General features: G+C 52.7%; 2 protein-coding genes across 2 annotated transcripts; both read left to right on the top strand.

Moving 5' to 3' along the window:
• Positions 1-3,887: 3,887 nt before the first annotated feature.
• Positions 3,888-6,268, top strand: LOC119058660 (histone H3.3A). The gene is made up of 4 exons (XM_037158032.2): positions 3,888-4,014; positions 4,482-4,619; positions 4,738-4,891; positions 4,985-6,268. The coding sequence occupies exons 2-4, from the start codon at positions 4,492-4,494 to the stop codon at positions 5,111-5,113; spliced, it is 411 nt and encodes a 136-aa protein (XP_037013927.1). The 5' UTR covers positions 3,888-4,014; positions 4,482-4,491; the 3' UTR covers positions 5,114-6,268.
• A 6,860-nt stretch (positions 6,269-13,128) lies between these two features.
• On the top strand, positions 13,129-17,806 carry GALK1 (galactokinase 1). Its single transcript, XM_037158031.2, has 8 exons — positions 13,129-13,359; positions 14,344-14,533; positions 14,924-15,043; positions 15,237-15,372; positions 15,491-15,672; positions 17,107-17,257; positions 17,362-17,524; positions 17,617-17,806. Exons 1-8 carry the CDS (start codon positions 13,195-13,197, stop codon positions 17,686-17,688), a joined length of 1,179 nt encoding a protein of 392 aa, XP_037013926.2. The 5' UTR covers positions 13,129-13,194; the 3' UTR covers positions 17,689-17,806.
• Positions 17,807-17,874: the final 68 nt, after the last annotated feature.

Genomic DNA, 17,874 nt, shown 5'->3' with positions numbered 1-17,874 from the left:
CGTGAAGACCCCCCGCACGGCAACAAGGATTTCTGGGAGTTGTAGTCCCAGGTTCGGCCGGAATTTTACCTTCGGCAGAGGGTTGCTGCCAAAAGAACGGACCACAATAACCAGAGATCCTTGCAGACTGTGTCCCGGATGCTGAGGCTCCGCGACGGCTTTAGGGAATTGTAGTTCCGCTGCGTTTTTTCTTAGCGCAGTTCCAGTTTCGTAGGGGTACTTTTCCTTGAAACTGGATCCTCTGGAGTAGATGGGGCCCCGAGCTAGGGAGGCCCTGAAGACTTCTGTGAAACAGTTCCAGGTGTAATTTTACTGCCAAGAGTGTAATAATTACCTCGCCTCCAGACTTGGTATAGCTTGGGCTCAGTTCAGATGCCAGCCCCTAGCAGTGCTTAACAATCTTGTGCGGTCCGTTTGTGCTGCAGGCACCTGGAGTGCGCCACAACATCTTCAACCCTGCAGCGGGACTAGGGATCAGACACGAAGGAAAGTCTGCCCGCTGGAAATCATCTTGAGAAGGGTTTGCTGAAGAAGAGCTACGCGACGCAATACTCGGTTCCCGCATCTTTGCTGGGGACGCTTCATAGACATTTAGCAACCCTGAAACCTGGAACTCCACGATTTGGTTCCCTTGTTACCTCAACACTTGGCCTGACCAACTTGTTTCCAGTACATTAGGGGCCAAGGGCGAATTTAATCTCCATCTGGAGTAGTCTCAGGTACACGGGCAAGTTGCAGGGGTGTTGAGCAAGCAGCATATAAGGACAGGCCTGGGTTTGAGTAGGTGGTGCGATTTATGATCCTCTCTGAACGTCAGCCTTTCTGTTTGGGAAAATGTCTCCCTCTCCCACTTCCCACCAGAGGGGCTAAGTTTTTCACTTCGTGGCCTTTGTAAAATAAGCCAGTTCCCCCAGACCTAGGCATTTGATTCTGTGAGCTTTATAAAGTTCTTCAAAAACATTTTAACGCAGTTGTTAACTAATGGTCATTTTATTAAAGAAGCATTCTGAACAACCTTAAGAGTGTTGGGGTGAATGAAAAATCATTATTTAAGAATGACACATACTTATTTTTATTTGGTTCCCAGTAACCTTACATCAGAAGCCAAATTGTCAGCCTAGAAAGTTAAGAAACTGGTATTCTTTCCTTCTTTTTTAAAAATTGCTTTTTAGAGAGAGAGAAAGAGAAACATTGAGATGTTGTTCCACTTATTTATCCATTCATTTCTTGCTTATTGTATGTGTCCTGACCCAGGATGAAACTAGCAACCAGAAACCTTGGATGACGCGCTAACCAACTGAGCTCCCCTGCCAGGGTGAAACTGGTATTTCTTACACAGGCCAAACGTTTACCACTAGGGGCGTTGGAAGATGAAAAATTACAAAAGGACAAATAAATGTTGTAGTAGTCCTATTATTAAATCTCAGTAATTGGCTTATACATTTTCCCCAAAACATGCCAGGGTGATTTGAATGAAGAAATATAGTTTGTATGTAGTGCTAGATTTTAAGTAAGTGTACAGCATGAGCTTCAGAATAAGTTTGTACTAATAGAATTAGGAGAGATCATCCAATCTGCTTGATTTACAAGAAAACAAATTCAGAGAGGTTGAGTAACTTGCACAGAGTTACTCAGCAAGTCTGTGACAGGACAGGAACTGGAACAGTTGTCTGCAGCATATTTTGCATTGTTTTAATTGTATAAAAATTTTGCAGTTCTCCATTTCCTGTGTTGCTTTTCCTCCCCTGCACCTATTTAGGAAAAAGAAAAATGAGTCTGTATGACTGACAAGATGGACAAACTATTTTTACTAATTGTCCTTAAATCGATTAATATAAAGCCACACCTGGCTGCTCCTGGAGCAGTTTTAGTTCCTCTCTAATAATTAGCAAAACTGAAACAGAAAAAAACAGCACTGTCTCTCCTCTAAGAGGCACGGGACAAATGGGGTCCAAATCACCTATGAAAATGCTGGAATACAACGGTGTGTTTCTAGGAGCCCATTTCTTCCCCAGACCATCTGAGCAATAGAAAAAAAAAGATGGCAGCGTGTTTTTCTAGTTATATTTTAGAGAATTTGACAGTCTCCTGTGAGAACTAAGTGCCCTGTTTCTTTACATAGGTTCTGAGAACAGGGCAAGAGCCTCCCTCCATCCCTGGATGGTGTGGCTCAGTGGATTGAGTGCTGGTCTGTGAACCAAAAGGTGCTCCATTTGACTCCCAGTCAGGACACATGCCTGGGTTGCAGGCCAGGTCCCCAGTAGGGGGCGCACAGAGGTAACCATACATTGATGTTTCCCTCTCTCTTTCCTTTTCTCTCTCTAAAAATAAATTAAATTTTAAAAAAAGAGCCTCCCCCCATCTTGGTTTCTCCCCTCAGCATGTCATCAATAGAAAGCTAAATCTTTCTGCTACCCTAGACTCAGCAGATCACACAAAAGCCTAAATACGATAAATAATTATTTTGAATGTTAGAATTGAATGGGCTAAAATAACTAGAGTATTTCAGTGCCAGAGATTGGCCCAAAGGTGTTTTTGCCATAGCTCCTTTTCCAAATTGTACATTTGTTCTCACTATCGATACTGAGAGGGGACTTTTGGTGTCACAAGTACATTTTTAAGATATTTGTAATAATTCTCTGAGCTGAAATCTGTATGTAACCGGTTTGGATAAAATAAAAAGATCTTAGTAAACTATTCAGTGTACCCAAAGGAAAGATTATGGAGCAGAATGCCCAAGGCTCTATTTAGTTTCTGAGTTTTGTTTGTCTGGTCTCAACCTTAAGCCTGCTTTGGTATTTCACATACCTGCATCACTGGAGTGCTCAACATTGCAATCCCTTTAAGATATTTATTTAGGCAAGGATAGGAGTTAACATTTTACACATTTGCCACGTTTCTCCACAAGTAACACCTCGAGGGTACGCCATCCAACACAGGTGTCTTTTCTGTATTCGTTATGGATATGCAAATGCTGTTGTGGGGCCATTCCCATTTTCGCTGTGCTAATTTCATTCGGTTGAGTTACATAATTCAAAACCATGTTGCTTGGTTAGTTACATATTGAAATTGTGACAGCCGGCCTGAGACCGTACAAAACGGTACTTATAAAATCATTTACTGGTATTTGTTTCTTTGTAGCTATTATTCACCCTTCTCCACACTACCAAACAAAATAACTGATTTTTGGTTAAAGTATGTAAAAGATATATAAAATACTTTGGTAATATATGATTTATTGAATTCTAATTTTCATTTACACTACAAACTGAACTATCAAAGTGTTAAAATGAATTAAAACATTTACCTAGAATATTTTATGAGTTCTTGAATAAAACTTGGGGACAAAAAAAAACAAATTAAAACTACCTAAATGTTAATGAAAAGTAAATAATAATAGAGAACAAACACATTTTATTTTAACCTGGAAAATATTTACAAAAGTTTTGTTAAACTAACCTCTTTCTACATTGATTGCATCCCTCGATACAAATAAGGTTAGGTTTCTGCCTACCCGGTCTCTGCTCTCCTGATGAGGACCAATGCAATTGACTTACATTGACTTTCTATTGTAGAGCTTTGGAACCAAGGGAAGGATCCAAACATAGCTCCATTTTATCCAATGAGAAGAGCTGCTTAGTGCTAAACTCTGATTCGTCCATTTCTCTTTGCTTTTATCCAATCGTTAGTCCACTTTGGCAGCCAATCAGCGGCCTAGATGTCCACCAATCAGAGAACAGTGCCGAAGCACGGCCTTTGTGTCGGGGGATGTCAACGCGTCGGCGAAAGCTCTGACCAATAGAAAAAGTCGTCGGTGTATGCAAATGAGATCCTTATGACGCAGAGACGCAGCGTGTAGCGTGGATATAAAAGCGGAGGGATTGGGGGGGTTAGAGCAAAGCGGTTTGGGTGTTCGTTGGGGCTGCAGTTTTGCTTTGCTTGGTAGCTGCGGCTTTTCCTTGGGCAGCAGGAGCGGCGCGGCGAACGAAGAACGGCTTAAGACTTCGGCGTTGGGTAAGCGTGACTGGAGGCCGTGCCAGCCGTTGATGCCGCGGGTCGCGGCCGTTGGGGGGGATGAGTGCCGGCTGGTGCGGGCTGCTCTGGCCGCTGGCCGCTGGCATCGGGTGTGGGGTCGGGAGTTTTTTTCCGGGGCTTCGGTCCGGAATCGTGTCTCCTGTCTTTCACGGTGGTGATTAGGAGGTCCTGGCGCTGGATTGCGGGCTCCAGGGCCTCCGCCCGTCGAGGAGGGGAAGTGACTCCTCCCCGAGCTCCCCCTCCCGGGGGAGGCTGCTGTTACTCGTAGCCTGAGTCATTAGGGGAGGGGGGAGGAGGCGCGGCGGCCGCCTCGGCCATCTGCCGCCGCCGCGAGGTGGGGCGCGAAGAGGTGGGAGGGCAGGGGCGCTTCGCGGGGTCTGTTCCGTTCCTCTCACCCCCAACCTCAGGGGAACGGCGCGGCGGGGTGTCATGGATATCTTCTTTAGGTGAAAGAAAATGGCCAGAACCAAGCAGACTGCTCGCAAATCCACGGGTGGGAAAGCGCCCCGTAAACAGCTGGCTACTAAAGCTGCCAGGAAAAGCGCTCCCTCTACCGGCGGGGTGAAGAAACCTCACCGCTACAGGTAGGCAAGGCAGAGGGAAAACAATGACTCGGCGGCGCTGGGTGGCGCGGGAACTGTTCCTGGTAGGTAGGGCGCTGTCACTGTCAGTTAACTGGTGTCCGTTTACATTCTCGCTCAGGCCCGGAACCGTTGCGCTTCGAGAAATCCGTCGTTACCAGAAATCCACCGAACTTCTCATCCGGAAGCTGCCTTTTCAGCGGTTGGTAAGGGAGATCGCCCAGGATTTCAAAACAGACCTGAGGTTTCAGAGTGCTGCCATCGGTGCGCTGCAGGTAAGACGACAAAGGCCCACGGTAGGGGCGGAGGGCTTGAGGCTGGTTTCTCCTCTCCGGAGAGTTTAATAGTGTGGCTCTTGTCCTCAACAGGAGGCGAGCGAAGCGTACCTGGTGGGTTTGTTTGAAGACACTAATCTGTGTGCCATCCACGCTAAGAGAGTCACCATCATGCCCAAAGACATCCAGTTGGCTCGCCGGATACGGGGGGAGAGAGCTTAAGTGAAGGCAGTTTTTACGGTGTTTTGTAGTAAATTCTGTAAAATACTTTGGTTTAATTTGTGACTTTTTTTGTAAGAAATTGTTTATAATATGTTGCATTTGTACTTAAGTCATTCCATCTTTCACTCAGGATGAATGCGAAAAGTGACTGTTCACAGACCTCAGTGATGTGAGCGCCGTTGCTCAGGAGTGACAAGTTGCTAATATGCAGAAGGGATGGGTGGTGACTTCTTGCTTCTCATGATGCATGTCTCTGTATGTTAGTGACTTGTTGGGTAGCTATTAAGGTACTAGAACTGATTAATGTGTACAGGGTCCTTTTGCAATAAAACTGGTTATGACTTGATCCAAGTGTTTAACAATTGGGGCTGTTAAGTCTGACCATGCATCACTGTGATAGAATGCGGGCTTTTCCAAGGGTGAAGATACAAGTCTTAACCACAGTGTAACTTACAGTTTCCTTAAAAAAAAAAAAAATTAAACATGGCAGCTATAGAATACACTATGTGCATTTATAATAGCTATTTTATATATTGTAGTGTCAACATTTTTAAATTAAATGTTTTACATTCACATGTGGGGAGTCTTGTCATTAAGGTGTGTGTAACTTAAGGTCCAGTTGGTTTTCTCCTCTAACTAAACTGCACTTGTTTCATAGTAGTAAAATGCTTTGTAAATTAATACCTTGCATAAGTCCTCATTCTACCACATGTTAACTAACCCTCTAGCTGATAACGCAAACTATCGCGGGGATTTTATTTATAAGGGCTCTAGAATATAATACAAGTTATTCACACCAGCATCATCTATTACTAACATTCTGAACTAGTTCAGCTTTTTTGTGTTGTGGTTAGTTTCATAACTAGGTTGAGTTTTTCCTCTACCAAGAGGAAACAATACCCAAGTTCCTTCCTTGTGGAGTTTGTGTTATAACCCTTAGTGTGAACTTGCCACCATGGGGGTGGGGCACGCGACTCCAGCTTAATGATCTCTGCCGGTTCAGATGGCGTCCAGTTAGGTTGCATCTGGTGTGGTCCTGGGAAAATCACTTTACAGAGATGGTCTTCCAAGTGGTTTGAGAATTTATCCTTCTATTGAAGTTTTTAGGTCAATTATGTATGTTGACTAAATTTGCAAATAAACTTGTTTATCCAACTAAGTGTGAAAAACCTAAATTGAATACAGACATCTATTAATACATCCACTATCTAGGTTTTTGTATCTAAAAGTTTGAGTTTAGCTTGTTAGAAAAATAGTTAAATATAAAAGGCCCCATGCTGTATTTTGCAGTGTGAGTCAAGATAAAATACTAATACTGCATATTGTCAAGGAATAGAATAGGGGTGCAACATAGACCAAGAAAAGGGAATTTTTAAATGCTAGGGCTGAGGTTGGGGATCTGTTTTCATGAACCTTTCTATGAAGGAACTTAAGGATATCATACAGCAAGTGAAATAATCTCAGGGGTGCAAGGCTACTGGGTCCAAGCCACCACAGTAGGAAGAGGTTTCTTGACAAGCTTGGCCAGCAGTGGGGGGCAGAGCTTAATATCGGAGGTGCAGGAGAGCCTCCAGTCCAGGAGCACTCTGCATATTTGAAGCTGTAGCAAGACATTTACACCCTAATAGTTTTTTTTTTTTTTTTTTTTTTTACAAGGATTTCAAATGGAAGAGGGAGGTTGTGAAGAAAGCCTTAGAATAGGCCTGGGGGTCTTGGTAACTTAGCCTTACTCTGGGTCAAAGGTGGAGTCTCGTGATGAACTGGTTTTCTAGAAGGTTCGTCGTGACCAGCTCTGAAACCTTTACCAGCACTTTCCTTGCTGCGTTGGAAAGATCGAAGTCCTGGATGCTGGTGTGTGCCGTGACTGAACAAGAGCAGGAACTCGGCTGTGGTGACAAGTCCGCTGCCTTTGAGTTACCTGTGGTAACCCAGGGGATAGCAGTTGAACTTTCTCCCCAGCCTGCATCTGATCAGAAGGTTCTTGGGTTTTAATGGGCAGCTGGCACTTCCATACTTGGAGCATTCTTAACTAGAAGGCAAAGCTGATTTTTGGTTCTCAGAAGCTGGCCACAGGCTATCTCTGGGTACAGGCCATGGAACAGTCCGTAGGCAGGAGAGCAAGAGATAGAGTTGATGGAGGTGCCCTGTGCCCTTGGTGAATAGACAAAAATAAAGTTTTGAGGTTGAGGCTTGCCAATGGTCTTCATTTGAATGATAATATCGCTTGCTTTCACAAAACAGTTCCTGTGGGGAGCTGCCCTATAAGGCCTTGTCTTGTGACTCGGCTCGGGTGCACTGAGGACATTCAGTTAGGAGCCTGGCAAACACCTGTTCTTACAGCACGTCACTGCTGGTTCAGAACAGGGCCACTCTGCTCATTGAACTTGTGCATCAAGTAGCACCTCTCCACTGTCAGCTCCACCAGTCGAGCCAGACTGATGTGGGCCAGGTAAGCAGAGGGCCGGAAGCACCAGAGGTCCTGATGGCTGTGTGTGGCTCCCAGGAGATTCTGAGCTGCCCCCCAGGGCATCCATCTGGTCCCCATTCCTATTGCCTTGTCACCTCATCTGTCACTTCACTGAGCCAGCACTCCCAGCACCGGTCTGAGACCGCTGCTGAACAGCTGCACCTTGCCTGGGCCCCACAGCTTCTTCCCTGCCCTTGATGGTGGTCTCACCAGCCTTCCGTGAGCCTTCCTCAGGGATGTCACCAGCCTGGGCTACTCCATCCAGCTGCACTTGGCTCCTGGCCAGCAATTGCAGCCCAGTCGGCCTTCTGGCTGCCTTGCGGAGGGCAAGCTAGAGGAAGGTAGGCAGGAAGGACCAGGCCTCTCCCCAGGTTGCCAACCCAAGTCCTGTGGCACCAGAGGGAGAAAACTGAAAATGGGCCAGAGGGTTGGTTGGCCTTTTGCTTTCCTCATCCTTTTGTTGGCAGGTCTGGGAACAAGCCAGGCTGTGGGCCAAGGTGGTGCAGCTGGGATGCCTTCGGTGCGTAAATAAGCTGTGCCGTGAGGAGGGGCGCCTGCTCCCTGTGATGCTGACTGCCCTGCAGCCCAGCAGCAAAAGGGCTTCTACATCGTGTGCCACCCCCACCACGGCTGTCTTGATGTCCTCACCAGAGCACCGTGCCATGTCAGGTTGGGCACAACCAGGGGGAAGCAATTCTTAGCCTTGTGCCCCAAGCAAAGGACCCTCCACCCCACCTTACCCCCACCCACCCCACTCCCCTTCCCCGTGGAGGAAGCCAAGAGGCTCTGCAGTCATGCCCTCACCATGCAAGCAAGGCGAGGGGCTTCAGTGAGGCCATACATGACCTGGAAAGGGACACACGGGCAAAGTCAGATGCTAGGGCTGGGGTCCTCACTCCAGCAGCTGTCAGCTCTCACTCAGGAAGCTGCAATTCTGGGGATGCACACAGTGAGTTGGAGGGCAAACGAACACCTCATGGACCAGTGACAAGGAGGGGCCTCACGGGGGGGGGGGGGGGGGGGGGGCCGTGTGCTCCAGACTTAGGGCTGGAAGCCTTTTGCTTCAGAGTGTGTGAGGGACTTCGCGCATGCCCACGGAGGTGGTGCCTGGACCCCATTATCCAGCACTCCCTTCCCAGGCTCTGTTGGACTTGCTCAGGGCCTCCCCTGTAAGCCCGTCGCTTCCTAGCACTGAGCCTTGAGTGTCAGCAGGGGAAACACAATGGAGTTGGCTCCTAGGCCCAGCATCACCGGCCCTCAGGTCCCACTGCAACTGCCCCCAGCACTCTGCCTTCGGCCAGTCCCAGTCCTTCTGCCCACTGGGGTAGCTGGAGCCCTGTGCCAGCGGCACTCGGTGCCCAGTGTGAGACGCCAGAAGATGGCCACAGGCCTGGGCTGCCATTAGCATCTTCTGGGTCTGGGTTGCTCCTTGGCCATTGATAGGGTGGTCCTCAGCCTAGAGGGTGGGAACTTCAGGGACGTGGCTGGGGTCCCAAATAAAGACACAGCCTGCAGCTGTCCCCTCGTCACAGGAGAAGCTCCTGGTGCTCTGAGGCAAGGTTTGAATCTTGCCTGCCTTTGGAGTTGGGCCTGACACACGGCAGAGGCTCCACCCACATTTGCCCGTCACCCTGAGTGGCCCCAGCAGCCCCACAGCAGAGCTGGCTGGTCCTGCTCCTGGCACACGTGCAAAGAAGGAGCCCACTTCCCAAGAGTTTTGGTCACTGGCCTGGCTTCTCCATTGGGAGCGTCCCACACAGGAAACAGGGCTCCAGTGGTCTGGGAGAGCAACTGTCCCACCTGTCCCTTGCTTAGAGGCTGAGCTTTAGACTTTGACACTTTAACAAGCAGAGACTGCAGCAGGTCAGGGTGCTCAAGGGGACAGGGTGGTGGCTGAGAGAATGGGCTCAGGGTCAGACAAATGCAGGTTCAGGGCCCAGTTGTCCCATTTAGATGAGGTCCTTCACACACCTGTGCTTCTTTTCCTCATCTCTGAAATGGGAATAAACATAGTACCTACCCAATAGGCTGGTAAGGATTTAATGAAATAATCTGTGCAAATTCTGGTGATTATTTAAAGATTGTATTTATTTTTTTACAGAGGGGAAGGGAGGGAAAAGGAGAGGGACAGAAACATCAATGTGCGGTTGCCTCTTGCATGCCTCCTACTGGGGACTGGGCTTGCAACCCAGGCATGTGCCCTGACTGGGAATCAAACTGGTGACCCTTTAGTTCACAGCCAAATGCTCAATCCACTGAGTCACACCAGCCAAGGCAAGTTCTGGTGACTTGTAAAATATTTGACAATGCCCTGGCTGCTGTGGCTTAGTGGACTGAGCGCAGGCCTGCCCCCCCCCAGTGCAGGTCCCCTGTGGGAGGTACATGAGGAGCAACCATACACTGGTGTTTCTCTCCCTCTCTCCTTCCCTTTCCCTCGCTCCAAAAAATAAATAAAATATTTAAAAATAAAATAAAATATTTGACAACAAAAGTCAAGGTCACTGACAATCAGAACAGACTCAGGTAGTCAACAACCAGCACTGCCCTGCTGGCTGGGCACCAGCCCTGATACCAGATTAGGATTAATTCAGTACCTCAGAAGCTTTTATCATTAATGTTGCAGAAAGGCAGAGGGCGCCCAAATCAGGAGATTGGTTAATGCTCCGGGAATAGTAGCAAAAAGAACCTTCCAGGGTGGGCAAGGGTGGGCCATCCGCTGAGAGCAACCTTTCAGAGACCACATGGGTAAACGTCTGCTCGGGAGGTGTGGCCCCGAGTCCCATCAGGGAGCCAGGCCATGACCGCAAAGAAGAAGCGGGAGTTGCGTGGAGCAGGCAGAGCTCCGCAGCACGAAGACAGGCTGAGTCCCACAGGCCCACAGACAGATACAGCCCCTGGGAGAGAAGAGGCGCCTCTGAAATGCCTATCCTCATTGCGGGCCAGGTGTCACCACAGCCTGGACAAAGTGGCCTTGGTGGCCTCTAGGCCTGCCTAGGCCACCAGGCAGTCAGCCGGCCTGGGTGGACCCCCACCACTGGTGGGCACTACTGGGAATTCTACCGTGATGCCTCCATCCTATGTGACGGCTGCCTCTGGCGGTGCTGATACAAGCGAGCTTTCCCTCCTTGTTTTTTGACCAGTGAAGTAGATCTTGGGGTGCAGTGTCCCCATTAAGTGCCACCTCCCCCTGCCCCCAGCCCTGTGACAGGTGACCAGGAAATGGGAAGAAAGGTTAAAGGTTAAGGCAGACTTCTCAACAAACTTCATGTGACATGCTAGATGGGATTTAAAAACTGAGTGTAGCCCTGGCTGGTGTGGCTCAGGATTGAAAGCTGGCCTGTGGACTGAAAGGTTGGGGGTTCGATTCCCAGTCAAGGCACATGCCTGGGTTGTGGGCCAGGTCCCCAGTTGGGGGCTTGTGAGATGCAACTGATTAATGTATCTCTTGCACACTGATGTTTTACTCCCTCTCTTTCTCCTTCCCTTCCCCCCTCTCTAAAAATAAATAAATACAATTTTAAATAAAAAAATTGCCCTGGCTGGTGTAGCTCAGTGGATTGAGCGCGGGCCTGCGAACCACACGATCGCGGTTCGATTCCCAGTCAGGGCACATGCCTGGGTTGCAGGCTGGTTCCCTGCAGGCCAGTTCCCAGCAGGGGACGCACAAAAGGCAACCATACATTGATGTTTCTCTCCCTCTCTCCTCCCCCCCTTCCCCTCTAAAGATAAATAAATAAAAATCTTTAAAAAAAAATAAATAAATAAATAAATAAATAAATTAATTAATTAATAAACACTGAGTGTAGGGCCAGGCCTTTGAGCACTAGCTCCCCTTCCTGGGCATGGGCCACTTCCTGAAAATAAACCCTTTCTTTGCTGTAAAAACAAAACAAACCAATAAAACAAACCAACCCCCCCAAAAAAGCCCAAAACTGAGTGTAAACACATCTCCCCGATAAAAATCAATGTTCCAGAGTCCATCTTGAGCAAACGGAAGCATTTTCTTCTCGGATCAAATCAGTTTCTCCAAGAACCACGAAAACGATACAAAGGATGGTGATGGGTCTGATGAATGTGTTTCCAAGCAAAATGAAACAATGGAAATTAAAAAAAAAAAAAACCCACACAACTGCGTGCGTTTCGCAGCAGTCGGGATTCCTCCTCCCTCTTCAGACTCAGAAAGCTCTTTGCTCCTCCGTGCCAGCCAGCGTCTGTCTGTCCCGGCCGCCAGATTGTGTCTGCCTCCGGCCCGGAGCGTGGGCGCCTCAGGCTGTTATCTGCCTGGCCAGCTGCTCGCAGTAGAGTTCACTAATGTCTGTTGAATTAATGGGTGACTGATAATAATAGCAAACACTTATTCCGTGTTTACTAAGTGCTAGATAGTTTTTATAACAATCTGTTAGAGAGGAATCACTAGCCTCATTTTACAGATGAGAAACTGAGGCTCAGAGAGGTCCGCTTGTCTGCCTGAGGTCTCACACTACCCAGGGAAGAGATCTGGGCTCAGGACTGTTGGGCGTCAAAGCTGAGAGGGGGCCCCAGGTGGGTAGCTTGGTTGGTTAGAGAGTTGTCCTGATACACTAAGGTTGTGGGTTTGATCCCCATCAGGGCACATACAAGAAGCAATCAATCAATGTATAAATAAGTGGAACAACCAATTGATGTTTCTTTCCGATCAATAAAAATTAAAAAGAACCTCAAATAAAACAGAATGATGAGGCGGGTGAAGGATTCCAGGAGAAGGGTTTGCATCGCTCATCCCTGCCCCCTTGAAGGGAGGCGTGGCTTGTTAGCTGAAAATTCCATCTCCACCAGCCCCAGAATGCCGTGCAGTCTGCCCACTTACAACACACAGTTCAAGGGTCTTAGTATGTTCACAGACAGTGTGACCATCACCACCATGGTCAATCTTCGAGCATCTTCCTCACCACAAAGAGAACTCAGTACTCCTGGCTATCACCCTCCATCCGTCCACGCCATTTCCCTCACCCCTCAGCAGCCCCTGCTCAGCCCAACCTACCTGAGCAGCTGTCGCAGGTCCCTCCGGGAGGCGCTGGCCCCACGGCTGTGCGTGGCTACCCTCTTCCAGCCCTTCATAGCTAGGAGCTGTGACAGCGTGTCCACCCTAGAAAAGGAGCCCGGAGAAAACTACTACCCCGTCACCACCAAACTTGGCTCTATCGCTGTTTACATGGAGTGCCGGCCCACCCTCTTAGAGACCTATGACCAGGGGCTGGCGGCCTCTCTCAGCTACAGGACTGTAGGATTTCGGCGATCCCTTTGGGACGCCCAGGTCGGCTGGACGGCAGCGGGGTGGCTCTGGCTGTGGGTGTGTGGGTGCGGGCACAGCCAGGGAAGGGCAGCTCAGACCTCCCGATCCGGCCAAGACCACCCAGGGCCCCTTACTCACTAGACTAGGCGCCCAGCTCTCCTTCCCCGTGTCCGGCGCCCGTCCATGCCCCGCCCCCGCAAGAGAACAGGACCGGCTCCGCGGGGGCGCGGTGGGCGGGGCGGCGAGGGCTGGAACGCACGCCCCCCCCCCCCCCCGCTGCGGCCCCGCCCCGAGCATCCCGCGCCGACCTGGCCGCGCTGGCCGAGCTGGAGGGCGAGCGTCATGGCCGCTTGGAGAAAACCCCAGGTCAGGGAGCTGCTGGCTGAGGCCCGGAGGGCCTTCCGGGAGGAGTTCGGAGCCGAGGCGGAGCTGGCGGTGTCGGCGCCCGGCCGCGTCAACCTCATCGGGGAGCACACGGACTACAACCAGGGCTTGGTGCTGCCCATGGTGAGGGGCTGGGAGGGGACCCAAGCCTCTCTTCGGGACCCGAGCCTCTCTCTTCGGGCCCCGGCCGCCTGAGCTGCCCCGCCGGAAGGGCAGGCCCCAGGGGCGTGGGGAGGGGCCTGGTCCCCACGTGAACTCTTGGGCGGGCCGCGCCGAACTTTCTCTGCAGCCGAGTTTGGGGGTCGCGCACGTGGGGGAGCCGCTGGGCCGAGGCACGTCTTACGTAGGAAGGGAGGAAGCGGGAGCCTGCGAGGAAGTAGGCTGGGAGGGGGTGTGCCGGCGCCTCTTCGCTCCAGCCCGCCCTCTGTGGACTGCTGATCCCTGCCAGCAACCTGGGAGTCACCTCAAAATGGGGGCCCCCCGTGTTGCACAGGGAAGGAGGTGCTTCGGACTCTGGCCTCCACGAGGCTCTGCAGATCCTGTGGGAGCTAGCCCTAAGCCTCCCGGCCCAGCCCGTTCAGTGCAGAGGGGGGAAAAAGCCCTGCGCGGGGGAGGGGAGGGATGGCTAGTGATCTAGCCAAGGCCACACAGCTAGTGCTTGGTGGGGACTCGAATGGGACTTAGGCCTCCCAGCTCTCGGCCAGGGGTTCTTTCCACCCCACCACGCAGCTTGGGAATGAGGGGTACAGCACACCTGAGGCCACACTAAAATGCTAAGGCATCAGAGGCAGCTCCTCCGACTGTTGTTCTTTTGAGTGCTCTCTCCCCTGTGCCCCACATCCGGGAGCCCACGCGGGGCAGAGTCCAGGCCTGCGCTGCGCTGCTCCCGGCCCCTGAGAGCTCAGGGGGCAGGGCCTAAGCCCCCAAGGCCAGCTCAGCCCTCAGGCTCTTCCCTGAGACGCTTGCATGCCTTTCCTGTTGAGCCTAAAGGTCACCCTCCTGTCAGTCCTGGGCTCCGCGTGCCTGAGCCCTTCCTTCAGTGTTGGAGGGGCCTCATGTGCCCATCAGCTGGTACAAGCTTGGCACACACCTCTTCTCTCCTGTCAGGCCCTGGAGCTGGTGACTGTGATGGTGGGCAGCCCCCGGGCGGACGGCCTCGTCTCCCTCCTCACCGCCTCTGAGGATGCCGATGAGCCCAGGCGGCTGCAGTTTCCCTTGCCCACAGCCCAGCGGTCCCTGGAGCCCGGGACCCCTCGATGGGCCAACTATGTCAAGGGGGTGATTCAACACTACCCAGGTACAGGGCGGTTCAAGCTGGTCCCAAGAGCACCAGCTCTCAGCTGTAACTCTCCACTCACCTCGCCCACTGGACCCCCCAAGATGTCCCAGAGCTTGCCCTGGGTTGCCTGGTATATGACTAGAGGAGCCGGGATTCAAACCCTGACCTCTTAGGCCTCTAGAGCCCTAAACCAGGGGAACTTGGAGGACTGTGGCCCAAGGGCTGCAGGGTGGAAGGAGGGAGGGCTGTGGGCCCCTTGGCCCAGCAGGTTGGTGGCCTTTGCCACATGAGACACATCCCTGGAAGCGGTCACCCGGCAGTTGCCTCCCTTCATACCCAAATACGTGCCCTCCCTGTGCCCGTCCCCCCAGGCAGCCCAACTTACCATCGCCATCGTTCCCCCTGCAGCTGCCCCCCTCCCTGCCTTCAGTGCGGTGGTGGTCAGCTCAGTGCCCCTGGGGGGTGGGCTGTCCAGCTCGGCAGCCCTGGAAGTGGCCACGTACACGTTCCTGCAGCAGCTGTGCCCAGGTACCTCCTAGAACCCAGCTCCCAACCCGGCCTTCCTTCCCTGAGGTCTCCATGCGGTCAGAGCTGCTTCCTTTGCTGTGGCCTTCAAAGGGGGGTGGGGAATCTCCCTGGAGTATCTGTGGAACTGCTCGACCCACCCGCCCCTTGTGCCCACTCCTGGGCTCCAGCCTCCTCACCTCACCCTGTGCCACAGACGCCGGGGCAATAGTTGCCCGGGCCCAGGTGTGTCAGCGGGCCGAGCACAGCTTTGCAGGGGTGCCCTGCGGCATCATGGACCAACTCATCGCTCTGCTGGCGCAGAAGGACCACGCTCTGCTCATTGACTGCAGGTCAGCGCCTCCGCCTTCCCCCCTCACTTCCCAGTGGAGCTTGTGGGCAGAGCATGCCCACTGCAAGTGGCAAGCAAACACTTGGCCTTGTCATCTCCCCGCTGCAACTCTTTCCCAGGTCCCTGGAAACAAGCCTGGTGCCACTGTCGGACCCCAAGCTGGCTGTGCTCATCACCAACTCCAACGTCCGCCACTCCCTGGGCGCCAGCGAGTACCCGCTGCGGCGGCGCCAGTGTGAAGATGTGGCCCGGGCACTGGGCAAGGAGAGCCTGCGGGAGGTGCAGCCGGAGGAGCTGGAGGGTGAGCGCTTGGCCCGGTGTGCTCCGTCCTGGAGACAGCTGGCACCCTGCGGGGGCTGCCAGGGCCTGGGCTGCAGGGCTCCTGCCACGCTCCACCCACTCCCCCAAACACTGTTGTCAACCTAGGGCTCCAACCTCAGCAGGGCTGCTTGAAATCGTAACATTGTTTTTCCTAATGTAAGAAGTTGTAGACAAGGACAGAGAAGACAATAATAAGCTCTAAGGCCACTGCCCAGAGACAGCTGCCCGGGTGTGACAGCCCCCCTCTCTCCACACTTCCTCCAGGGCATCCACATCTGCGCTCTCGGAGTTGTGTGCCACAGTGTCGACCGCCCTCAGAAAGAACTTAACATTATTCTGTGCCATGAAAGGCTTATTTTTTATTTTCATATTTTTTTAAGATTTTTTGAATTTATTTTTTTAGAGAGAGGAGAAGGGAAGGAGAAATAGAGGGAGAGAAACGTCAATGTGTAGTTGCCCTTCACATGCCCCCAGCTTGGGACCCGGCCCGCAACCCAGACATGTGCCCATGGGAATTGAACCTCGACCCTTTGGTTTGCAGCCTGGTGCTCAATCCTCTGACCCCCGTCCCCACCTACCCCTCATCAGAACCCTGGTTGGTCTCTTTATTTAAGGGCTCTGGGCCAGGTTCCTGGCACCCACCTCTGCTAGGATCAGCCCTGTGCTCAAGGTGCTCACTTGTGTCCAGGAGCTCGGCCCTGTCACTCCCTGGCTCCCAAACCTCTATGGCACTGGCACTTGCCATTAAGTAGCAAGGTGCCCTGCCCTGGCTGGTGTGGCTCACTGGATTGAGTGCCGGCCTGCAAACCAAAAGGTCACCAGTTCGCTTCCCAGTCGGGGCACATCCCCACGTTGCAGGTTTAGTTCCTGCTCAGAGTGCATATGAGAGGCAACCAATTGATGTTTGTCTCTCTACCTTCTCCTCTCTCCAAAAATAAATAAATAAAATCTTTAAAAAAACCCAACTCACCAAGGTGCCCTGGCACTCAGGCTGCGGCTTGCCCACCCCCCTCAGCATTAGTCGGTGGGGCGGCCTGCAAGTGGCTGCTGTGCCCTGGACCTGGGCCCTCCCCTTCCCCGGGTCTGGAGCCTCGCCCTCAGGGGCTCCAAGGCTGTGCCCACGGAAATAGCACAGTTTCTTCTCCCTCCGGCTCCGTTGTAGCCTTTTGAGGGCAGCACAGAGTCTGGGACTCGACCTGCTGGCTGTGGAGCAACCCCTGTGCCAGGCACCCTGCTGGGAGCGCTGCACGTGCCGTTGCCCCTGGTTCTCAAGGTGCCCGAGTGGGGTGGGCATCCCACTATATGTTCAGGGGGAGGGGAGACGCTGACTACAGCTGTGTCAGAGCCTGGCCTCCCAGGGGGGCTCCCCCAGCGCCCTGGTCCCCCATGTCTGCTGACCCCTCTCCTTTCCCAGCTGGCAGTGAGCTGGTGAGCAAGGATTGCTTCCGGCGGGCACGGCATGTCGTGGGGGAGATTAGGCGCACGGCCCAAGCGGCGGCTGCCCTCCACCGGGGCGACTACAGAGCCTTCGGCCGCCTCATGGTGGAGAGCCACCAGTCCCTCAGGTGAGCTGAGCCCCTGCCGGCCCCAGCACCCCAGGCACAGGGCGTCCCCAGGGCTGGGGGGGGCCAGTGCCAAGCCCTCCCCTCCATCTGCTTGCTCTCTGCAGGGATGACTACGAGGTGAGCTGCCCAGAGCTGGACCAGCTGGTGGAGGCTGCGCTGTCTGCACCTGGGGTTTATGGCAGCCGCATGACAGGTGGCGGCTTTGGTGGCTGCACGGTGACTTTGCTGGAGGCCTCCGCGGCTTCCCAAGCCATGCAGCACATACAGGTGGGTGGGTGCCACAGCTGGTGGGGGGGGGAGTGGCGAAGCAGGTTCCCAAGGTCCCCCAGAGCTCAGACCCTGCCTGCCTCCCCCTGCAGGCACACTACAGCGGTACTGCCACCTTCTACCTCTCCCAGCCGGCTGACGGTGCCCAGGTGCTGCATCTGTGAGGAGCCGCCCTGAGATGGTCCTCAGCGGGCACCGCCAAGTGGCAAGCCAGGAAGCTCCATGTCCCTGGCACCTGCCCTCTGTGTCTGGGTGCTCAATAAATTTGTTCCTCGGACCACAGTGCCTGCCTGCTCCAGCGCCGGGTGTGTGCTTGGCCACCGGAGCAGGGCAGGGCCAGGACTGCTCCC

This window comes from Artibeus jamaicensis, unplaced genomic scaffold (genome assembly GCF_021234435.1).
Source record: "Artibeus jamaicensis isolate MK-2021 breed Jamaican fruit bat unplaced genomic scaffold, CSHL_Jam_final contig_2259, whole genome shotgun sequence".
In the NCBI taxonomy this organism is placed as follows: domain Eukaryota; kingdom Metazoa; phylum Chordata; class Mammalia; order Chiroptera; family Phyllostomidae; genus Artibeus; species Artibeus jamaicensis.
This window is presented reverse-complemented; position numbering and strand designations above follow the sequence as displayed.

What these genes read in the sequence shown, in the direction of transcription:
- GALK1 (XM_037158031.2), top strand. Translation starts at nt 13,195, where the DNA reads ATGGCCGCTTGGAGAAAACCCCAGGTCAGGGAGCTGCTGGCTGAGGCC. An exon ending in GAGAGCCACCAGTCCCTCAG is followed by an intron (nt 17,258 to 17,361) that starts GTGAGCTGAGCC and finishes TGCTCTCTGCAG; the next exon opens with GGATGACTACGAGGTGAGCT. An exon ending in AAGCCATGCAGCACATACAG is followed by an intron (nt 17,525 to 17,616) that starts GTGGGTGGGTGC and finishes CTCCCCCTGCAG; the next exon opens with GCACACTACAGCGGTACTGC.
- LOC119058660 (XM_037158032.2), top strand. Translation starts at nt 4,492, where the DNA reads ATGGCCAGAACCAAGCAGACTGCTCGCAAATCCACGGGTGGGAAAGCG. An exon ending in AAGAAACCTCACCGCTACAG is followed by an intron (nt 4,620 to 4,737) that starts GTAGGCAAGGCA and finishes ATTCTCGCTCAG; the next exon opens with GCCCGGAACCGTTGCGCTTC. An exon ending in CTGCCATCGGTGCGCTGCAG is followed by an intron (nt 4,892 to 4,984) that starts GTAAGACGACAA and finishes TGTCCTCAACAG; the next exon opens with GAGGCGAGCGAAGCGTACCT.